The sequence below is a fragment of the Mus caroli genome, chromosome 17, assembly GCF_900094665.2.
Source record: "Mus caroli chromosome 17, CAROLI_EIJ_v1.1, whole genome shotgun sequence".
Classification (NCBI taxonomy): domain Eukaryota; kingdom Metazoa; phylum Chordata; class Mammalia; order Rodentia; family Muridae; genus Mus; species Mus caroli.
In genome coordinates, this window is record NC_034586.1 from 3,093,240 (window position 1) to 3,112,971 (window position 19,732).

At 46.8% G+C, this 19,732-nt stretch overlaps 1 protein-coding gene and 1 pseudogene across 5 annotated transcripts in view; both read left to right on the forward strand.

Moving 5' to 3' along the window:
• Tulp4 (TUB like protein 4) overlaps positions 1-18,744 on the forward strand; it is a 139,642-nt gene extending 120,898 nt beyond the window's left edge. For all 5 annotated transcript variants that reach the window (XM_029471020.1, XM_021185717.2, XM_029471019.1 and 2 more), the window contains 5 exons: positions 1,220-1,364; positions 3,052-3,145; positions 7,762-7,905; positions 9,920-12,429; positions 14,345-18,744. In XM_029471020.1, the coding sequence (XP_029326880.1) occupies positions 1,220-1,364; positions 3,052-3,145; positions 7,762-7,905; positions 9,920-12,429; positions 14,345-14,461 (3,010 nt within the window). In that variant the 3' untranslated portion in view covers positions 14,462-18,744. The remainder of the gene's footprint in view (positions 1-1,219; positions 1,365-3,051; positions 3,146-7,761; positions 7,906-9,919; positions 12,430-14,344) is intronic.
• LOC110312158 lies at positions 4,331-5,323 on the forward strand (annotated as a pseudogene).
• Positions 18,745-19,732: the final 988 nt, after the last annotated feature.

Here is a 19,732-nt window from a genome sequence, read left to right on the forward strand (position 1 = left end):
TTTTTTTTTTTTTTTTTTTTTTTTTAACTGGATTTTTTTAAGGACTTGTAACAGAGAGGACTCCATCTCACATAGACATTTTGCTAGATAGTCCAATAAGAGAGGTCCATGTATAATCAGTCCCTCTTGTATTGCACTTAGGAAATCTCTGTCTGTTCTAAGACCATGAGAGTCCTTCCTGCATCTTTAAATTTTTATTTTTTACATTCAATCTTGGATCTACTTTATAGCCAAACCAGTGTTTGTATATGACATGAAGGGTAAACAATTATTTTTACTAACCAACTGTTCCAGGAATGTAATACATTGGGTTTGCTTTGTTTTCATCTAAAGTTTGTTTAAACTGTTCATAAAATTGAGAACTTGTGTCATTCTCTAGTGTTTTCCACTACCTAAGCAGATCATTTGCCACACATTTTATCTATAAATACCCTCTGAAGGTCCTGCCATTCTTGTGAATGGTGCCCCCTTCCTTGTTCTCTCTACCTGGAACACTTACACAGCAGCTAAGCCAACAGTCTGTGCACAGCTCAGTCCTCCGTCTTTCCATTTTCCTGGAGCCTGGAGTTTCTTACCAATTTTGTAAACAGTATATATCTGCTGCAGTATGCACTTTTCATAGGACGTTACGAACCGTACCGTAGCTGTTCGCATAGCACCGTCTTTTGAGTAGACTAGTGTTAAACACCTGTATATTTACATTGTAAAAAAAAAAAAAAAAGGAGCAGAGATAGAACATGGAATCAGAAGCAGCAGGAACGCTTTAGATTCAGTGATTTGACCTAACTATGATAGGTGGTGGTGCTCAATAATCTGCTGAAATCCAAACTGACATAGAAGAAGCTTTGTAAATCGCAGTGTCGTTAGGATGAGAAAGTCTTCCCTCCTGCCATCTCCCTAGGCCGATTCCGCAGACTTGTGGCACAAGGCATATGTGCCTTTCTAAATACACTGTAAGTCAGTAGGTGGTGATTGTGCATTCTCTAGCTCTTACAGGTGAGTCACCAGGTGTCATCTCCAGTTTTTAATTCTGCATTTATTACTTAGTTTTTAGTTCTTTCCCCTTGTTTCTAAATCAAAAGCAAGAGAGAGCTTTGTGAAATTAGTGCCCTGCCCATAGAGAGCCAACATTCTACAGCTGAGTGTCAGAGGGAGCGGGGCTGTAGATCCAGAAGCATCCTTCTGTGCATGTCTGACCCCTCCTACCTTGTTCCCACAGGATCAGCATTGAGGCCCGAAAGTCACCTAAGCTTCCACGGGCTGCTCAAGAGATTTCTCGGTCTCCCCGATTGCCCATGCGCAAGCCCTCCATGGGCTCGCCCAGCCTGACACGGAGAGAGTTTCCTTTTGAAGACATCACTCAGGTAGGCTCATATAACTGACAACAGAGCCTGCACACGGTCCAGCCAGCAGGCTACCTGGAAATACCGCCATCCTTCCCAACTTGCCCGTCTTGTTGATTGCCATACCTGCATGCATGCACACCGTGTGGCTGTGTTCCACATACCTCTCTGTTGCTGGAGTCTTCCTCCAGGAGAGCTCTGAGTGAGTTGTATTCCCTTCTTCATGTCTGCCTCCTGTTCCTGCAGTGACTCCTCAGTTCCAGGAAGGGGACACTGGCCATAGCCCCCACAGTCTGGCCTTGCCTGCCTTCTCTATGCCTGTGTTCTGCCACAGTCACCTCTCTAGAACCTCCCTGGTTTTGCCCTCACTCTCAGCCCTAACTGTTCCAGTGTGGGCCTTCTCTGTGAAGGCTTCCTGCCCTGGACAGCTAACACAAGTCTAACGCCCTGCTGGTGTTTATCAAACACCTCATTGTATACAAACCAGCAAAAGCCTTATTGTGCATCATTAGGTCCTGAGTTCCTCCAGGAGCTATATTTTACTCACGCCCACCCTGAGCATAGCACTGACTTTGTAAGATGCTTTTCATCGACACATGAAACAGTAGGGTAATTGGGAGGTTCAGGGACATAATGAATTCAGTTCAGCTGAAATCTGCAGAATTTATCCATGAGAAAAAGGAGAAATGAACAAAAATTGTGTCCCAATCATTTTGGTGGCCCATTTTGTTTGTTTAGTTAGTTTAGTTCAAGTTCTGTCTTTATTTCACATAATGTCATTTCTTTGTTATTTTATTAATTAGTTAATTAGTTTCAGATATTTCTGGTAGCCCAGACTGGTCTGGACCTGAGTATACCCCTGCCTCAGCTTCCCAGTTGCTGAGAGCACAGCCTGCCACACCTGCTTCCTGTTTTCCTGATTGTAACAATGAGGCCATGCCCCCTTCTCCTAGGCTCAAGTACTTCTTCATTGTCCTCACTGGTTGAAGCTACAGACATACACCACTAGTCTGAGCTTTGATAGTCTTTTCAATTTTATTATAGAGACAGGGTCTCCTCTACCCTGGGTGGCCTCAAGTTTGCTGTGTAGCCAAGGATGACCTTGATCTTCTGACCCTCCCAGCATAACCTCCCAAGTCTGGGGTTTCAGGCTTATCTCGACAGGTTGAGTTGTGCAATGGTAGAGGTCAACCCAAGGGCTTCATGCATGCTGGGTGGGCATTCTGCACACTGAGCCACATTCCACAACCCTTTAATAACCCTTTAAAAGATGTTTTAATTTATGCATGTATGTGTGCTTGTGTGTGTTTATGTACACCAGGTGCATAGATGTACCCACTGAGGCCAGATCCCCTGGAATTGGAGTTACAGATGGTTGTGAGCCACCTGATGTGGGTGCTGGGAATGGAACTCCTGGCCTCCATGAGAGCAGCACGTGCTCTTAGCTGCTGAGCCATCTCTCAAGCTGCTAATGCCCTTTTAAAACTGAACACATGTGGACACTCAAGAGCCAGCACTCCCAGCTCAGTGTCCACCACTGGGAAATGGCAGCCATCACACTCTGGTTAACTAACCCTTGATCTGTAAAATGGCATCAGGTGGAGAGTAAATGTTGCTGGCAGTGTCTTAAGCATTTTACATATTAGTTCATTCAATTGTATGAAATAGACTAAGGTTCTTTGTCTTTTTCTTTCCCCCTCCCCCACAGCACAACTATCTTGCTCAGGTCACGTCCAATATCTGGGGAACCAAGTTTAAGATTGTGGGCTTGGCTGCATTCCTACCAACCAACCTCGGTGCAGGTAAAGACTCGCTCTATTTTCTCACCGTCCCATTGGAAATCAATAAAAGTTCCCATTTCAACCTGTGGCAATTTAAGTTAGAAAATGAGTTCTTAAGACAGCACCGGACTCCTGTCTGTCTCCTTGACTCCAGCCACTCGATGTTAGAGAAACAGATCTGTCGCTCACTGGCTCTTGTTCCTGGGGCTTTCATGTTGTTTTTCTTTGATAAGCTCTGTGTTAGTAGCCAAAATCTCCAGTAGAAGACTTTGCAGGACTGGTAGGCGTTTGGCTGTGGTGAGCAGGTCTAGGCTTCAGTGCCTGGGTCCTTATGTCACAAGAAACTTCTAAAGAGAAGTTAAAGGCCAAGAAGGCAGCTGGCTCCTTTTCTTAAGAATTTACTTCTTGCTTTTCCGTATCTAGTAAGCATCTGCCTGTGACAGATTTAAGATACAGAGGGCACTTGTGTGAGGGGAATGGAAGCTGAGGCCATGCCAGGCTTTGGTTTTTATTTGCATCCCTATCCCCGTGAGGCGTACTTGCTACCTTACCTCAGGGGCAGGGAAGAAGTGGACTTAGTCACAGACCTTCCCATAGAAGCCTCCTCCTGCTTGCTGGGTCTTCCATGCATAGCTGAGCTGCACTCCCTCCCACCCCCATTGTAGTTTAGGAGGGGGCACCTCAGTGGCCCAGTCAAGGGGTTCCCCTGAAGAATTCCCACCATGCGACAGGCCTAATACAAAGGAATTTTATTGAGGGAAGGGAAGGGGGCCTGGAAAATGAGTAGAGGCAGCGAGAGAATAGGAGAAGGGGAGGAAGAGGGGAGAAAGAGAGAAAGCAGGAAATGAAGTGCAGGAGACGGAGTGCAGGAGGTCTAGTGTAGGAGAGCACTAGAATGCTAGAGAGCTGGGGTAGCCTGCAGTGCTGCTTGCTGCTATACACTAGGTTGGCTGGCACTGGACTGACAGAGATGCAAGCTGTTGCTAGGTAGTCATTGAGCAGAGCCTAGAGGAATTGCCAACCTCCACCCCACTCCCCAGTCCTTGCTAATCTCACTTGTTTCTCTCTGTGAGGCCAGGCAGACCTTGGCCCTTGACCTAGTGTGTGCTCTCTACAGCTAAATTTAAATTGTTTTTCAAGAATTATGTTTATAGAAGTTGTATCCTATGCAGACTTATAAAATAAATTATTCTTAAAGCCTGAGACTCATGGAGTCAGGAATGCCTGAGTTTCGAGACCAGAACACAGTAATGAAACCAAGTTTCAGCCCCGGTGGTGGCGGCTTTGATGGCAGAGGTGGCTTTGGTGACAGAGGCGGTAGAGGAGGAGGCCAAGGAGGCTTTGGTGGTGGAAGTGGAGGCGGAAGGGGTGGTGGCCTCAGGGGACGAGGAGGTGGACGTGGCCAAGGTGGAGCCTTCCAATCTGGGGGCAACCGGGGTCAAGGTGGTGGCCGGGGAGACAAGAGAGGAAACCAGTCAGGAAAGAATGTGATGGTGGAGCCGCATCGGCATGAAGGTGTCTTTTTATCTGTCTCGGAAAGGAAGTTGCCCTTGTCACAAAGAATCTCGTCCCTGGAGAATCTGTGTATGAAGAGAAAAGTCTATTTCAGAAGGAGATGACGAATCCTGGGCGATGTAGACCAGATCCACATCAGGCGGGGGTGGGGGTGGGGGGCAAGGTGCTCTAGAGACCTTGGAGCAGCTTCAGGCACCACCTTCTCCCACATCTCTGATATTGTCGGCTGGGATGGTCTGGTCTGGTCGATGCAGCTGAGTTCTCCACCGCTCTGGCTGGGGCCTCATCAACGTGAAGATGCTCGGCACCTACACAAATACCGAATGCTTATCACAACAGTGGATGTCATCCTTGCTGATGTGGCCCAGCCAGACCAAACCCAGAGTGTGGCCCTGAATGCCCACACCTTCCTGCAGAATGGAGGACACTTTGTGATTTCCATTAAGGCCAACTGCATTGACCCCACAGCCTCAGCAGAGGCTGTGTTTGCATCTGAAGTGAAGAAGATGCAGCCAGAGACCATGAAGCCACAGGAGCAGCTGACGCTAGAGCCTTGTGAACCAGACTGCGCTGTGGTTGTGGGTGTGTGGTGTGTACAGGCCCCCTCCCAAGGCGAAGAACTGAAACTCAGAGCTGTCTGGATTGAAGAAATGTGTGTTGCTGCTGTTGCATGTGTGGCTTTTGATTTTTGGGGGGACGAGGGAGTCGTTTTTTTATTATTTTTCCTATTAAAAGGCTCATCTGTCAAAAAAATAAAAATTAAAAAATGAATTATTCTTGCAAACCAAATTCTAAAAATGCATTGAGGATGGAGTGCAGCAGGCCCGAGGCTTGAGGTTCGACCTCTGGCACCATTACCTCAGCCCAGCTCAAAAGCCATCTGCTCTGTGTGCACTTGTAGGGTGCACCTAAAACAGCAGCAAGTTTAAAGCTTTCAGTATGACGTTTTCACTTCAAATAAAAGTGAAGCCAAAGTAGAATGTAAAATTGAATTGGATTTAGTTCTTGGCCTCACAAAAAAGTAAGGCTTGCTGTGTATAATGTGATAAAGAAATGACGTGACAGGGCCAGTGTGAGTTTTTGTGTGGTCAGTGTGGCTTTACTGCATGAACAATGGCTCCTTCCTTTTCATTCCTCACTTCCTACCGTAGCACAGCTCTTTTCTCCAAAGGGAATTTCTTAGGATACTTCAGTGCTCTGGAAGCTCTGATGACCACAACTGTCGAGTCGCTCACCTGTGCCCTACTAACTTGTTCACTGTCACCATCACCTCCACCTTAGTGAGCCTCTGAGAAGTCAGCCTTTCTGAAATCAAGATTGGGGTGAAAGTTGATTAAGCCAGTTAGGGGAACGAAAATGGGAGCCTCTGCTGCTGTAGTGTGAGTCACAGCCTGTGAGGACAGAGGCTTCCTGAGGCACAGCACGGGATCGCTGCTCTCCTAACCAAAGAGCAGTTGCTCCATGAACTGTTGGGACCAAGCCTAAAGAATTCCCCCCTTGACTATAATAGACAAAGCAGGTTTTGGATTAGGAAGTGACTATTCATGTTACCTCCTTATTAATCCCAAATACAATGTAGGATGCTCTAATGGACCTGGAAAGTGAGTGTTCCCTCTTATTCCTTACATTTAATAATTGGTTTCCCTCAGAACAGACTAGCATCTGGGCGAGAGGTGGGGGAGTAAGCTCAGTATAAAGACTTACTGAGGGGAGAGGGCAGACAGCACGTGGGACTGGCTTCATCATTGGCAGCCTCTCTCCTCCTGGCAGCTAGTGTGTTACTTACCTCTCCTCCTCCTCTTGGCACCGCCCCCTCCACTTTCCTCCCCCTCCTCCTCAGATAAGGTCTCACCATGTAGCCATCCCACCCTCAGTTTAACTTATCTCCACACTCTGCTGATAGAGGGCAGGAAGCCACACGCCTCCAAGGCATGTGACATGTGACATCCACATGAACTTGATCTATTTGCTAATGATCCCAGAAACTCACTGGCTGTGTCAGAGCCTGCTCATGTATTTGGTCACGTGAAGGGAAGAGAGACAGTGAGAAGAGGGAAGAAAGAAATGGAGAGATGGGGCAGAGAAAGAACAACATGGAGAGAGGATGGGAGAGAGGGAAGAGCTCTGATTTACCTTTCTACTGTCAACCTGCTTTTGTCCCCCAGAGGCAAACGATGGTTGTAACCATTCCTCAGTGTAAAAGAACATGTTCTTTATTGCTCTGGACAATACCTTTGTACTAACTCAGAACAACATAGAACTTTTCCACCAAAATTCAGATTGTGTTTTGTAGGTAAACTGAGATTGTGGGTAGGAAAGCCACCTCGAGCACCAGCTTCAGACTGAGGCCCCTGCAAGGGCACGGCCTTTAAAAGACTGACTGGTTTGTCAGGCCCAGAGCCAGTGCTAGACATAGGATGTGGCTTTTCTTACTGAGAATGCTGTTAGCGTGCCTCTGTATATCGTTTTCCAGGGAAGAGTATTAAACATAGAAGATGGGCCACTGAGCTTGCCCAGTGGGTAAAGGCATGTTCACAAAGGCCAGACAACTGAAGTTTAATCTTGTATGATAGAACTAGCCTCCACACGTGTGTCATGGCACACACACACACACACACACACACACACACACGATTAAGTTAATAATAATAAACATTTAAACACAAAAGAGAGTTGACAGAAACCTAATCTTGCTTTTAACTACTTGTGAAACTTATATTCATACTTTTATAATTAATCCTATCTTTTCTAACTGTTTTAATTCCAACTTAGACTTCCTCATAACTGTGTTACTAAGTTAACCTTCAGCTTTGAACAGACCGTAGGAGTGCTGTAAGTCCCTCCAACAGAGCACTGCAGCGAGACGCAGTAAGATAAGCCTTCACCCTGAGCAGCAGTGGCAGCTCCCCAGGCTTCCAGTCCACTCTGGTTACAAATGAAGCTTTTATAGACTTTTCCCCTGCGTCTGCTTGTTGTTAGGAAGGATGAGTCCAAGGCATGTTTTTGGCATTTAAAATTTGTGGTTCTGTAGACAGACTAAGAATTTTCCTATCCCACATTGTGTTCATCAGCAGACACTAAAGGTATGCCTCAGCTAACTGTGTCCCCCTTCCTCTCACCAGTTATCTATAAAACCAGCCTGCTGCATCTCCAGCCTCGGCAGATGACCATTTATCTCCCGGAAGTTAGGAAGATTTCCATGGACTATATTAACCTGCCTGTCTTCAACCCAAACGTTTTCAGTGAAGATGAGGATGACTTACCAGGTGAGTCTGTCACGGCTCCTCTCTCAGTGGACCATGCCAGGGGACAGAGTGCTCAGTCATTAAGTACAGTTGCGAATGAGATTTGAAAAGGCCCACCTTACTCGCTAAGCTTAAGAGGCATAGTGTATCCTAGGAGGAAAACCGCCATGGGTGCTTTTTGGCAGGAAGGAAGCTCCCAGAGCATGGGTGGTTTGGATGCTAGTGACAAGTGACAGTTCACAGAGCATTTCTCACATCAGGTGTTGCCTTTCTTTGCTTTCCATTGCTTATTTAAACATCGTGACCAAAAGCAGCTTGGGGAGGAAAGGGTGTATTTCACCTCACAGCTTATAGAAGGGAAGTCAGGGCAGGAGCTCAAATCAGGAACCTAATGTAGGCGGGCTGTGTAAAATCAAGCTAAGCCCTGCCTCATCTAGCACCTGCCCTCTGTACCTCTGCTCTGGACCACCTCTCTAGGGGTCTGTCGTGCTCCCAGACCCCAGCTCCACGACTCAGAGCCTTTGCATTTGAACACCCTTCACCAAGTCTGTACTGCGTCCTGGCTTGACTTAGAGATGCTCTTTATTTAGCACCCGGCTTTTAAATTTAACTTTACAAACTGTCAAACGTCTGCTGGCCTTGAGGTGTCTTTGCTGTAGTAGGGATTCTTAAATAGTCTTCTTTTATTCCCAGATCAGCTTCCAATAAGCTGTACCTTACTATTCTCGGGTACTGAAGGGGGCTTGAGAAACATTCTTGCTTTTTAAGTACAAGTTTTGTAGACCCAGACTCTACTTCTGCACCAGCACCTGCCATTTGGTGAATGAACTTGGGTGTGTAGCTTGACACACGCTCTGCTGTTTCAGACTCTGGTTTGGATGTGGCTCATACTTTCCCTTGACAATCTCTTTGCTGTCCCAGATGCAGTGATTAGAGTTTTTTCCTTCTCCACAGTTGAATTGCTGCAGTGACTGGCTGTGTGTGTGTGTGTGTGTGTAGTTCTCTGTTGAGAGGCTGAAGTACACTGTCTTGGGGCTCACAGTCAGGGATGGTGAGGGAGATACCTAAAGTCGTTATTCCCTGGACCCCAAAGAGTATCTCTTAGAGAGATCAGCATGCCAAAGACAGGAAGCCTGAGGTGGGGCCAGACTCCTAAGCCAGAGGATGAACTGTCTCTCTCAGGGAGATCCCAGCAAACACATGGTTAACAGGCCCAAGGCTTGACTTGGGTTGGCCGCATCCTGCTGTTTGGGTGAAGTCAGTCAACCTATAAAATAAGCCTGTTAGATCCTGTTCGTTGCTCAATTATTTGTTGCTATGCAGCATTTAACACCCAAGTTTTAAGCCTCTGGGCCTGTGACAGTGTGCTCTGAGGAAGAGACACAGCCACTTAGTAGGCTAAGGGAGCAGAGCTAGAGTCAGCGCCACTGCCAACAGGGGCACTGCCAACTGTGGCTCTGAGCACCTGCCTGCAAGTCAGGGCTGACGTTCCTGGTTCATGACATGACCATTGAATAGTAAATGGATATCCACATGCTTTTATTGCTTGGTTGTACTTTAAATGCTGTTTGAAATATTAAAAAGCAGTAAATAGGCAAAGGGCATTCAGCAATATGCCCATTTCTAGGGATTCTAATTTAGTTTTTATTTTTGGTGTTTCCACTTTATTTTACATAGGCATTTTATGAGCAAAACCACTAAAGAGTTCTGTAGACATTTATGTGTGATGGTATCTATCATGCAAGCATGAGGTACCAAATTGAGAAGGTTAGAACACGTTCGTTGAGATGTTTTGGCAGTACCTTAGCACATGTTCAACAGGCAGGCCATGCTGCACACCCCTTAGTTGACTGTGTTCTTCCAGAAGGGTTTGAGAAGCTTTGTGAACAGCCTTGTCTCCAAGCAAACACGTGTCCCTCTTAGTGGGTACATTTTGCTTGGAAAAGATCAGATATATTTCAGTATGCATCTTATTCTGGCATAGTTCTGTGACACTGTTTTGCAACCAATTCTTTTTTGTTTGTTTGTTTTACAGTTACAGGAGCATCAGGTGTCCCTGAAAACAACCCGCCTTGTACAGTGAACATCCCTATTGCACCAATCCACAGCTCTGCTCAAGCTCTGTCTCCCACACAGAGCATAGGGCTGGTGCAGTCCCTGCTGGCCAATCAAAATGTGCAGTTGGATGTCTTAACCAATCAGACAACAGCTGTAGGGTCAGTAGAGCATGCAGGTGATGCTGCTACCCAGTACCCAGTCTCCAGTCGGTACTCCAATCCTGGACAGGTGATTTTTGGAGGTGTAGAAATGGGCCGCATCATTCCGAATCCTCCTCAATTGCCTTTGCCACCACCGCCACCACCACCACAGGCGCCTATGCAGCTGTCTGGGGTGGACCATGGAGATCGGGACCATGAGCACCTGCAGAAGTCAGCCAAGGCTCTGCGCCCAGTGCCTCAGCTGGCTGCCGAGGGGGATGCGGTAGTTTTCAGTGCCCCGCAGGAGGTCCAGGTGGCGAAGATGAATCCCCCACCCCCGTATCCAGGAACTATCCCTGCTGCCCCCACCACGGCTGCACCCCCACCCCCTCTGCCACCACCACAGCCCCCAGTGGATGTGTGTTTGAAGAAGGGTGACTTCTCACTGTACCCTACAGCAGCACATTACCAGCCTCCACTAGGCTATGAGAGGATTACCACCTTTGACAGCAGTGGCAATGTGGAAGAGGTGTGCCGGCCTCGGACTCGGATGCTCTGTTCCCAGAACACCTACACTCTCCCTGGTCCAGGCAGTTCTGCCACCTTGAGACTCACAGCCACTGAGAAGAAGGTCCCCCAACCCTGCACCAGTGCCACTCTGAACCGACTAACTGTCCCTCGATACTCCATCCCCACAGGGGACCCACCTCCTTACCCTGAAATTGCTAGCCAGCTGGCCCAGGGGCGGAGTGCCGCTCAAAGGCTGGACAACAGTCTCATCCATGCCACCCTACGAAGGAACAACCGAGAGGTTGCACTTAAGATGGCCCAGCTGGCAGACAGCTCCCGTGCCCCACTGCAGCCCCTAGCCAAGCCTAAGGGGGGTGCTGCTGGGGCAGTGGCACAGCTCCCAGCAAGGCCTCCACCTGCCCTATACACCTGCAGTCAGTGCAGTGGAGCAGGGCCCAGCTCCCAGTCAGGTGCAGCCCTGGCCCATGCTCTCAGCACCTCCCCACTGGCCTCCCAGTCCTCCTACAGTCTTCTCAGCCCTCCTGACACCTCCCGGGATCGTGCTGACTATGTCAACTCAGCCTTCACAGAGGATGAGGCCCTGTCTCAGCACTGTCAGCTCGAGAAGCCTCTGAGACATCCCCCACTTCCTGAAGCTGCTGTCACCTTGAAGCGACCTCCCCCTTACCAGTGGGACCCCGTGCTGGGCGAGGACGTTTGGGTTCCCCAGGAAAGGACAGCACAACCTACAGTGCCCAACCCTTTAAAACTGTCCCCCCTCATGCTAGGGCAAGGCCAGCACCTGGATGTGGCTCGAGTGCCCTTTGTGTCTCCCAAGTCTCCGTCCAGCCCTACTGCCACCTTCCAGACAGGCTATGGGATGGGAATGCCATATCCAGGCAGCTATAACAACCCCTCTTTGCCTGGAGTACAAGCTCCATGTTCCCCTAAGGATGCCCTGTCCCAGGCACAGTTTGCACAACAGGAGTCTGCTGTGGTACTTCAGCCAGCATACCCACCCAGCCTTTCCTACTGCACCTTGCCCCCCACATACCCAGGAAGCAGCACCTGCTCCAGTGTACAGCTGCCGCCCATCGCCTTGCACCCTTGGAACTCCTACAGCACCTGCCCACCCATGCAGAACACCCAGGGCACTCTCCCCCCCAAGCCCCACTTAGTGGTGGAGAAGCCTCTTGTGTCCCCTCCACCTGCCGAGCTCCAGAGCCACATGGGCACAGAGGTGATGGTAGAGACTGCAGACAATTTCCAAGAAGTCCTCTCTCTGACAGAAAGCCCTGTACCGCAGAGAACAGAAAAATTCGGAAAGAAGAACCGGAAGCGCCTGGATAGCCGAGCAGAGGAAGGAAGTGTTCAGGCCATCACTGAGGGCAAAGTGAAAAAGGATGCTAGGACTTTGAGTGACTTTAATTCTCTCATCTCCAGCCCCCGCCTAGGGAGAGAGAAGAAGAAAGTGAAAAGTCAGAAAGACCAGCTGAAGTCAAAGAAGTTGAACAAGACAAACGAGTTCCAGGACAGCTCAGAGAGTGAGCCCGAGCTGTTCATCAGCGGGGATGAGCTGATGAACCAAAGCCAGGGCAGCAAGAAGGGGTGGAAAAGCAAGAGGAGCCTGCGGACCGCCAGCGAGCTGGAGGAATTCAAGTGCCGCAAAGCCAGTGAGAAGGAAGATGGGCGGCTGGGCAGCCAGGGCTTCGTGTACGTGATGGCCAACAAGCAGCCACTGTGGAACGAAGCCACACAGGTGTACCAGCTGGACTTCGGAGGAAGGGTGACCCAGGAGTCTGCCAAGAATTTCCAGATTGAGTTGGAAGGACGACAGGTAAGGAGACTGTGGTACTGTGGCCACTGAGCAAGTAGGGCCAGTGCCTTGAACTCTGGGAGCAAGCATTTAGAAGGCCTCCACATGTGCTTTAAATCCAATGACGTGTACCCGTTAGGCAGACGGTTAGGAAGGGAAAGCACAGCCCCCACGCATTCCCTCACCACCTGCTTCTCAGTTGCAGGTGCCTCCTAGACTTTGCTGGTCTCTGGTATCTCTTTAAATTTGCAAAAACATGTTTTTTATTTATTGATACTTGTAATTTAGCCATCATGTGTTGCCTTCCTCCTGAGTAACTCATGGTGGATTATGCTGTCTGCTTCCCTCAGGAGTTGTCAAACTTAGTTAACTGCCTCTTTCCTCCTTTTCCATTTCATGACTTTGTTTCCCACCACCTTGACCTCAAGACAATGCAGTTTGGACAGACTGACTGTCATATGTACAGTACTCCTTCCTAGCTTTTCATTACCAGCTATGGAAGAAGATTATGTTTGTCAGCCCTGCCTCCCCTACCTCATTAGCACCCACGAGAGCTAGCCGTACTTTCCCAGTTTAAGCACTAGGTACTGGTGACTGCATTATGTCACTGAGTGAAGAGACACCATGACTGTAGCAACTCTTACAAAATGAAAACATTTCACTGAAGCTGGCTTAGAGTTTCTGAGGTTTAGTCCATTACTATAGCAGAAAGTATGGCATCCATCACACAGGCAGACGTGGTACTGAAGAAGGAGAGTTCCATGTCTTGTTCTGCAGGCAGAAAGAAACTGCACGCATAGGAGACCATAAAGCCTGCCCCCACAGTGACACACACTTCCTCCAGTAAGGCCACACCTCCTAATAGTAACCATCCCCTAGGCCAGGCATTCAGTCACGTGAGTCTGTGGGGAAGGGGAGGGCAGACCTTTCAGACCTCCACGCCGAGTGACTCACAGCCGTGCCTTCGATGAGTTTCCCTCAATATTTTCATTTCCTAGTTATTGTTTGCTTATCTCTGTGTTTATTGCTAAGCCCTCCTCCAGTTCTCTAATAAAAGGCAAGTCTCCTTGGTACAGGTGAAAACCACGGATGACAAGACAGTGCTTGTCACAGCATGGTGGCCTCTGTAGCCCTGCCACCTCACTTAACCTCCTGAGCATCACAGGAGGCCCATCCATTTTAAATTTCATTTTTACTTAATTAACTCAGCAAATATTTTTGCTGCCTGCTGTGTGCCTGGCAGTTTGTAAGCCAAGAATTGGAAAACTGGCCAATACATCCATATAGCCCCTTTCCTGTTGTAAATCAATGCTATAAGTCCGTTCATCTGACATGAGCGAAATTGAGTGGTTCTGCAGAGCATGGGAATTGCAGGGCCTAAAAATGTTTAACTTAACGGCACTTACAGAACGCCTGCCCACCCTTACTCTAAGTGAGATCAAGACCAGTGAGAGACATGGAAGCAACTGTTACTGTGTGTCTTTCAAAAGAAGAGAGAAAGACCACACGGAAATGGGTGTGTACTTGTAGCCTATGCTGTGGTGCAGTAATCTCATGTTTTGAGGCCACATGAAGTGGCAAAGCCACAGGTTCAGCAGGACAAGGAGGAGCATAGAGGAAGGGGGTTGTGGTACTCTAGAAAGTCACCAGGGAAGCCTGCTCTAAGGCAGAGACCTTTGGCAAAGTTGGCACATCTCTGAAAGTCTCTCCGTGTCGTGAGCTCCTTGTTCCCCCTCACGTTACTAGCCATGATCCTCTGTCTTGTTTCCCGTAAGTCTGTAGTTAGATCTAGAAGCCCATCAGATTCAGTTACTTGAGTTTCTAGAACTCTGTCCTAGACTGCACTCTCTGCTTCCCTCGGAGCGGAGTGGACACAACTGGCTGTTGTCTCACTTTCTTTTCCTTTCTTGTGTTTGCTTCCTACATCCTCCCCAAGGTGATGCAGTTTGGACGGATTGATGGCAACGCATACATCCTAGACTTCCAGTACCCCTTCTCAGCTGTTCAGGCTTTTGCTGTTGCCCTGGCCAATGTGACTCAGCGCCTAAAATGAAGAGACAGATGCAGGAGTAGACTTGGCAGGAGCCTTTGGAGGCAGAGCTCATGCTGCTACTACCTGAGAAGAACAGAGGAAGCCAGCAGGCCAGGAGGGTGCTGGTCTGTAGGCATGGCCCGTTCGTTGAGTTAGCCTTTATTGTCTCTTTTCTTTTGCCTGAGTGGTGTTTAGAAGTGAAGAGTTTGAAGGCGGTGTGGCTTGGCTGCAGCGTGTGCTGTATTTACCTCTCATGGCCAGCTAAGGGCCTTGGCAGAGAAGACAGGTTGCTGGGCCTTGCTCTTCTTTTAAACATAGGGAGCATCAGTGTTCGTTCTTCATGTCATCTGCCCTTTATCCCAACAGTCACTCATGAAAAACAAATTTTTCCAAACACAACCAAAACTCTGGAAGACTCAGCTTGCATTGGGCTGTGGAGGGCAGCGTTTCCTTCCCAGGTGCGCGCTGCTCACTAAAAGGTACCTGGGTGAGTGAGGGTGCATATGCAAATGCCCTGTGCTCTGCTTAGGTAAGCCACCATAGATGGGCACTGCCACCATTGTCAACGTGATTTGATAGGCAGTGTGTGAGGGAAGAGACACTGCCCATGGACACAGGCTCACATGCAGACAGCTGGATGAGCTGGTAGTGTGGCTCATGCAAGGGTTATTTTCCAAGGATAGTAGTTGGAAACCCCACTGGTTTCTTGTGTCAGAATTAATCCTATCTGACTTTGAAAGAAGGTAAGAGACTTCAGTCAGTGGGCCGATCCAGGATGAGGTAGAGCTGGGTTTACATCATAGTCATTAGACTGCTCAGTCACCAGATACCTCCCTCCACTTGTCAAGAACCTGCCTTGGCTCTCCTTACCCCTTTGTTTGAATCTGGAGCATTTTACTGTAGACGTCTTTCTCTTTAGATCCTATTGCTCTGTCTTTTCTAAACCATGAATGAGACTTGATTTGCAGCTACGCCTTCCCTTCCCTTCCCTTCCCTTCCCTTCCCTTGTCCACATTAAAATTCAGTTGTTTTGAATGCTTTCCAATAGTTATAAGTGTAATCAAAAATATGTGTGCATTTCCCAGCATAGTAAAAGATAGAGCCATAGTCACATCTTTGGGGAAAACTCCACAATATGCTGTAAGGGGGAAAAAAGAACTGGTTTTGGGTGCATAGACTGTACTAAAAGATTGACCACAACCATGGGAGAGCCTTGTTAAGACTGTCTGTGCTTTATTCATTCTGCCTGTAGCATGTTTGCAAAATTTCTTCTCGTGGGAACACACACACCCAGGAAACTACCCAAACCTTGGTAGTAAGACCCAGTTCTCGCTGTTGCTGCTACCTGTGCTGCTTATTCCCAGAGCACAAGAGCTTTTACTTTTGAGTTGGGTTTTATCTGAAAGCCGACAAGTGGAAGATGCTAAGGCAATTCTTTTCAGCTTAAATATTTAGTTTCCTCCTCTTTTTCCTCTTCCTCCTCCTCCTTTGTGTTTGGTTTAAAAAATAATGAAAGAAACTGTCTGATTCCTTTAACTGAGAAAAATTAAATTACTCATCATTTTTCCCTAGATTCCAAAGAAATATGGACAAGAACATCTCCCAGCTGATAGTGGAGTTTTCCCTTTTATAATTTAAAATATGAGAGCTGATTCTTAGGTGGGCCAGTTGTCCGGAACAAGCTGAGCAGTATGTTCAGAGTTACTGTGTTTACGTACGTCCCTGGAGCTTGATGAGGCGGCTCAGTGCTTAGCGTTAGCTGTGCAATACTGTTGTCGCCTCTCTGTTTATGGAATAATTTAAATGCAGTTGTCTTTGTTTTGTTGTCTAAGAGATAGTTATTTATCTTGCTCTTTATAGTATTCTTGGGAACTATTTTGTTACTATGTATTGGTGATTTATGCCCATTTTATTATTTATTTAGAAAAATAGTACCTTTGTAATAACTTGTTTGGTGGCAATATATTTTGCTACAAAAAATAAAGAGAATATGACAGAAGGTTTTTTTGGGGGGCGGGGAGGCTAGGTGCTTTGTAACTTTCTTGAGAGTTGGGAGAAAATCTTATTGATCCCCTAAAAAAATAAATTCACTCTTTATCTCAGTATTGATTATATGCAAAATAGGCAATTTCTTTGAGATAGCATACCCTAAGATAGTATTTCTTATTTTGAAAATGTTAGTTTAAAATAAAATGTGATAAGACACAAGGAAGGGCAAGACATCTAAGATAAGAGTCTCAAAAGAGTCCCTTAGTAAATGATCTTCAAGTTTTAGGTTTGGTTTTGTTTGTTTGTTTTTAGTTAAAATTCACCTTTTCCAGACTGCAAAAGTTATACTTACAATTTTGCTAAATAAGAACAAATATGGAGGAAATCCCTACAAGATCCTTTTTGTCTGTGGAGATGCAGGCTTCTGGCCTTGAGTTGCTTGACCTGTGAGCTGCAGGAACAGCAGCCACTCACTAGCCTCCTCCCCCAGGCGGAGAGTGAGTCTCAGGTTCCACATGGGCAGAAAGCTGCTGGCTGCAGCAGTTGTGACATCGTATCATTTAAGATAATGGCTTCTTCCAGTCAATATCACTTGATTAAATTCTCCTCAAATAAAGACTTTTAAGTAACAGAATTCTGGGTACTTCATGGTTATTAAGTAGCAATTTGTCAATGTCCCAATGTCTCATTGGATACTGAAATTAAAAACAGTCAACTACTTAGAGACCCATAGGAAAAGAGTATATTAACCAACATGAAAACTAGTGTTAGATTTATTTGGCTCAAGTATCATCAAAACAAAAGTTGTGGGTGAATATACCCATATGAATGTATAGCCTGAAAAAAGCTGGGACCACCACAGCTAGAAATACTCGGCTCTAATGAGCATACAAAGCAAAAGCTTTTGCATGTTGGTTTTTTCCATCCAGAGACATGCCTTCTGTGTAATACTCATTCTGTAATCGCAGGTCAGGGACTCAAGGGCCAATTGTCCTGCCACGGGGATAGGGGTGACTTTGGGCAAACCCCTAGGGTGCCTGGCCTCCTTTTGTCCATCTCTTACATGAAAAGTCATGCCTGGAGAAGCTTAAACACTACGTTCTGGCTCTGGTAGCCTAAGAGCTCAGAATTGAGCAGCCCATCTTCCCCTTCACAAGGGTGGGAGTATGTTTCAAAACGTGGCACCTGTGTAGAAAAAAGTTTTCATGAGTCTGTAAGCTGTCTATAGTCTCCTGGAAAGAAACCAGAAGTTTACCCCTAAATGTGTTTAGAATGCTTATTCTAATAAAATGATGGAAGCATCAAATCCAAGTGTAGTGGAAGTCCCCAAGCAGTCCCCAAGGAGTGGGGCGTCCTCAAGTAAAACAAGGCACTGTGTCGCTGTAAAACTGGGTGTGGGTTGCTGCCTTTGGTGTGCTGTCCTGTGAGCTGGGGACAGGTTGGCGACAGTAGCTGGGTTTGAGCTGGCATTTGCTCCTGGAAGTTTTTGGTAACATACAGTTCAGAAGGCTACACCGCTGTGTATCTCCTCATCTCTGGCAGATGAGCTCTGGAGGACTGTGACTGACTTTGTTTCCATTTTCGTCAGCTTTGTGCAGTTCTCCTGTGACTTTGTATCTGTATTTCCTGTTTACAAGTCTATCTCAAGGGGAAGGGTAGGATGTTAAGATCTAGTTTATTGTAGATATTCTTTCTTGTGTTGTAGAAAAGCATGGGTTATACATTTGAGTGGAAACAGCACTGTATTATTTACCAAAGGTGTATTGTTTGCATTTGTTTATAAATGCATTATTTTAGTACTGTAAATTTGGGCATAATTTCTGAGTTTACTACTATTGCTACTGCTGGCATCTGTCTTTCTCCTTCTCTGTCATCTTTTTTATCCCCATAAATGTGCAATGTGGGGTGCATATGTCACAGACCAAACAAGACCACCAGCATGTTATGTCCACACTTTGGGAACAGCGTGCACTGTTTCATACACATCGGTCCCTGCAGTGTTGGTTTCTTCATTTCCTTTGAAAAGTCAGCATTTTGCTTTAACCTTCCAGACAAAAATCTGTTTCGAGTCACCATTGCATCTCAATGAGCTCTCCCTTATTTGCCTATCTTTGTATGTATTTTGTATACTAGATTGTCCAGGAAGTATTCTAGAAGGGAGTAATGGTTTGCATTCAAAATGATGTAATTTTCCAAATTATTTTGCCTTTAAAATTGAAATGGGTTAATCTCATTTTTTTTCTTGATGATTTGAAATTATAAGATTTGTCCAGCTATTGCTTAATAAAATTTTGCAGATCAAAAAATATCAATTACATGTGTGCCAAGTTTGAATTATGGGTCTTGGGTCCTTTGAGAAGAAATCACCTCCCTCTAGTGACATGAACTTCTGACCCTCCAGTTACTTCAAGGGTCGCCTGAGAAATGCCATCATGACTGGGAACACTCGAAATGTCCCTGTCATCTCATTGCCCACTTAGTGAATTGTTTTGACTTTTTTTGGGTTTTCATCTTTTTTAAAAAAGAATCCAATTAGTAACGCATGTCCCCTGGGATGACACCGACTTTCCCAAACTGCGTGACCCGATTTTATGCTCTTATTTTTTTTCTAATAAATGTTAATTATATCATGGGGAAAAAATGAATGCGCCTATATAGTACCTAAAAGATGAAAGGTGCTAATAAATATGTTGGTGCCTCAGTGCCAGTTGCGGGCGTGGTGCACAGCCCCTTCCTTTCCCTTTTCTGGTTTTCCTGTGCTCTGCTTTTCTCCACAGGGAGGTGTGTTCCTACACTACAGAGGATGTGAAAGCCAGGACACAGGTCCAGGACGGGAGCCTCCAGTGGAGTGTCAAAACTTTGAACCTGGCGACAAGGTAAGCACTCTGGGGAAATGACGGAGCCATGAAGTGAAATGACTGTTTGTAGTAACAAGCAGCAAGGGGGAGGCATTCATTCCGCTGCAGCTTTCCTTCCTCTTCGTCATAACCTGGGGAACACCGTTTACTCTTAGGTCATTCTCCTCGGCAGGCTCCTACACCTGGTACAGTCATCCTTCAGACATAGAGCTATGGCTCCCAGGCTCCACTCTGCCACAGCCCTAAAAGACGGAGGAAGCTAGGTAGGTAAGGGCCAGATGTACAGCAGCCCTCACCTATTACCCCACTCGCTCTCTCCTGGTAGGGCTCGCCAGTCCTGCCCCTCTGAACCCTCAGGGTAGAGTGCACCTTGTGCTTTTTCTCTTGGGTCATCCTGGCTCTGTTCCCATTCTTCAGTGGGAACTGAGACTAACATGGCTCTCTG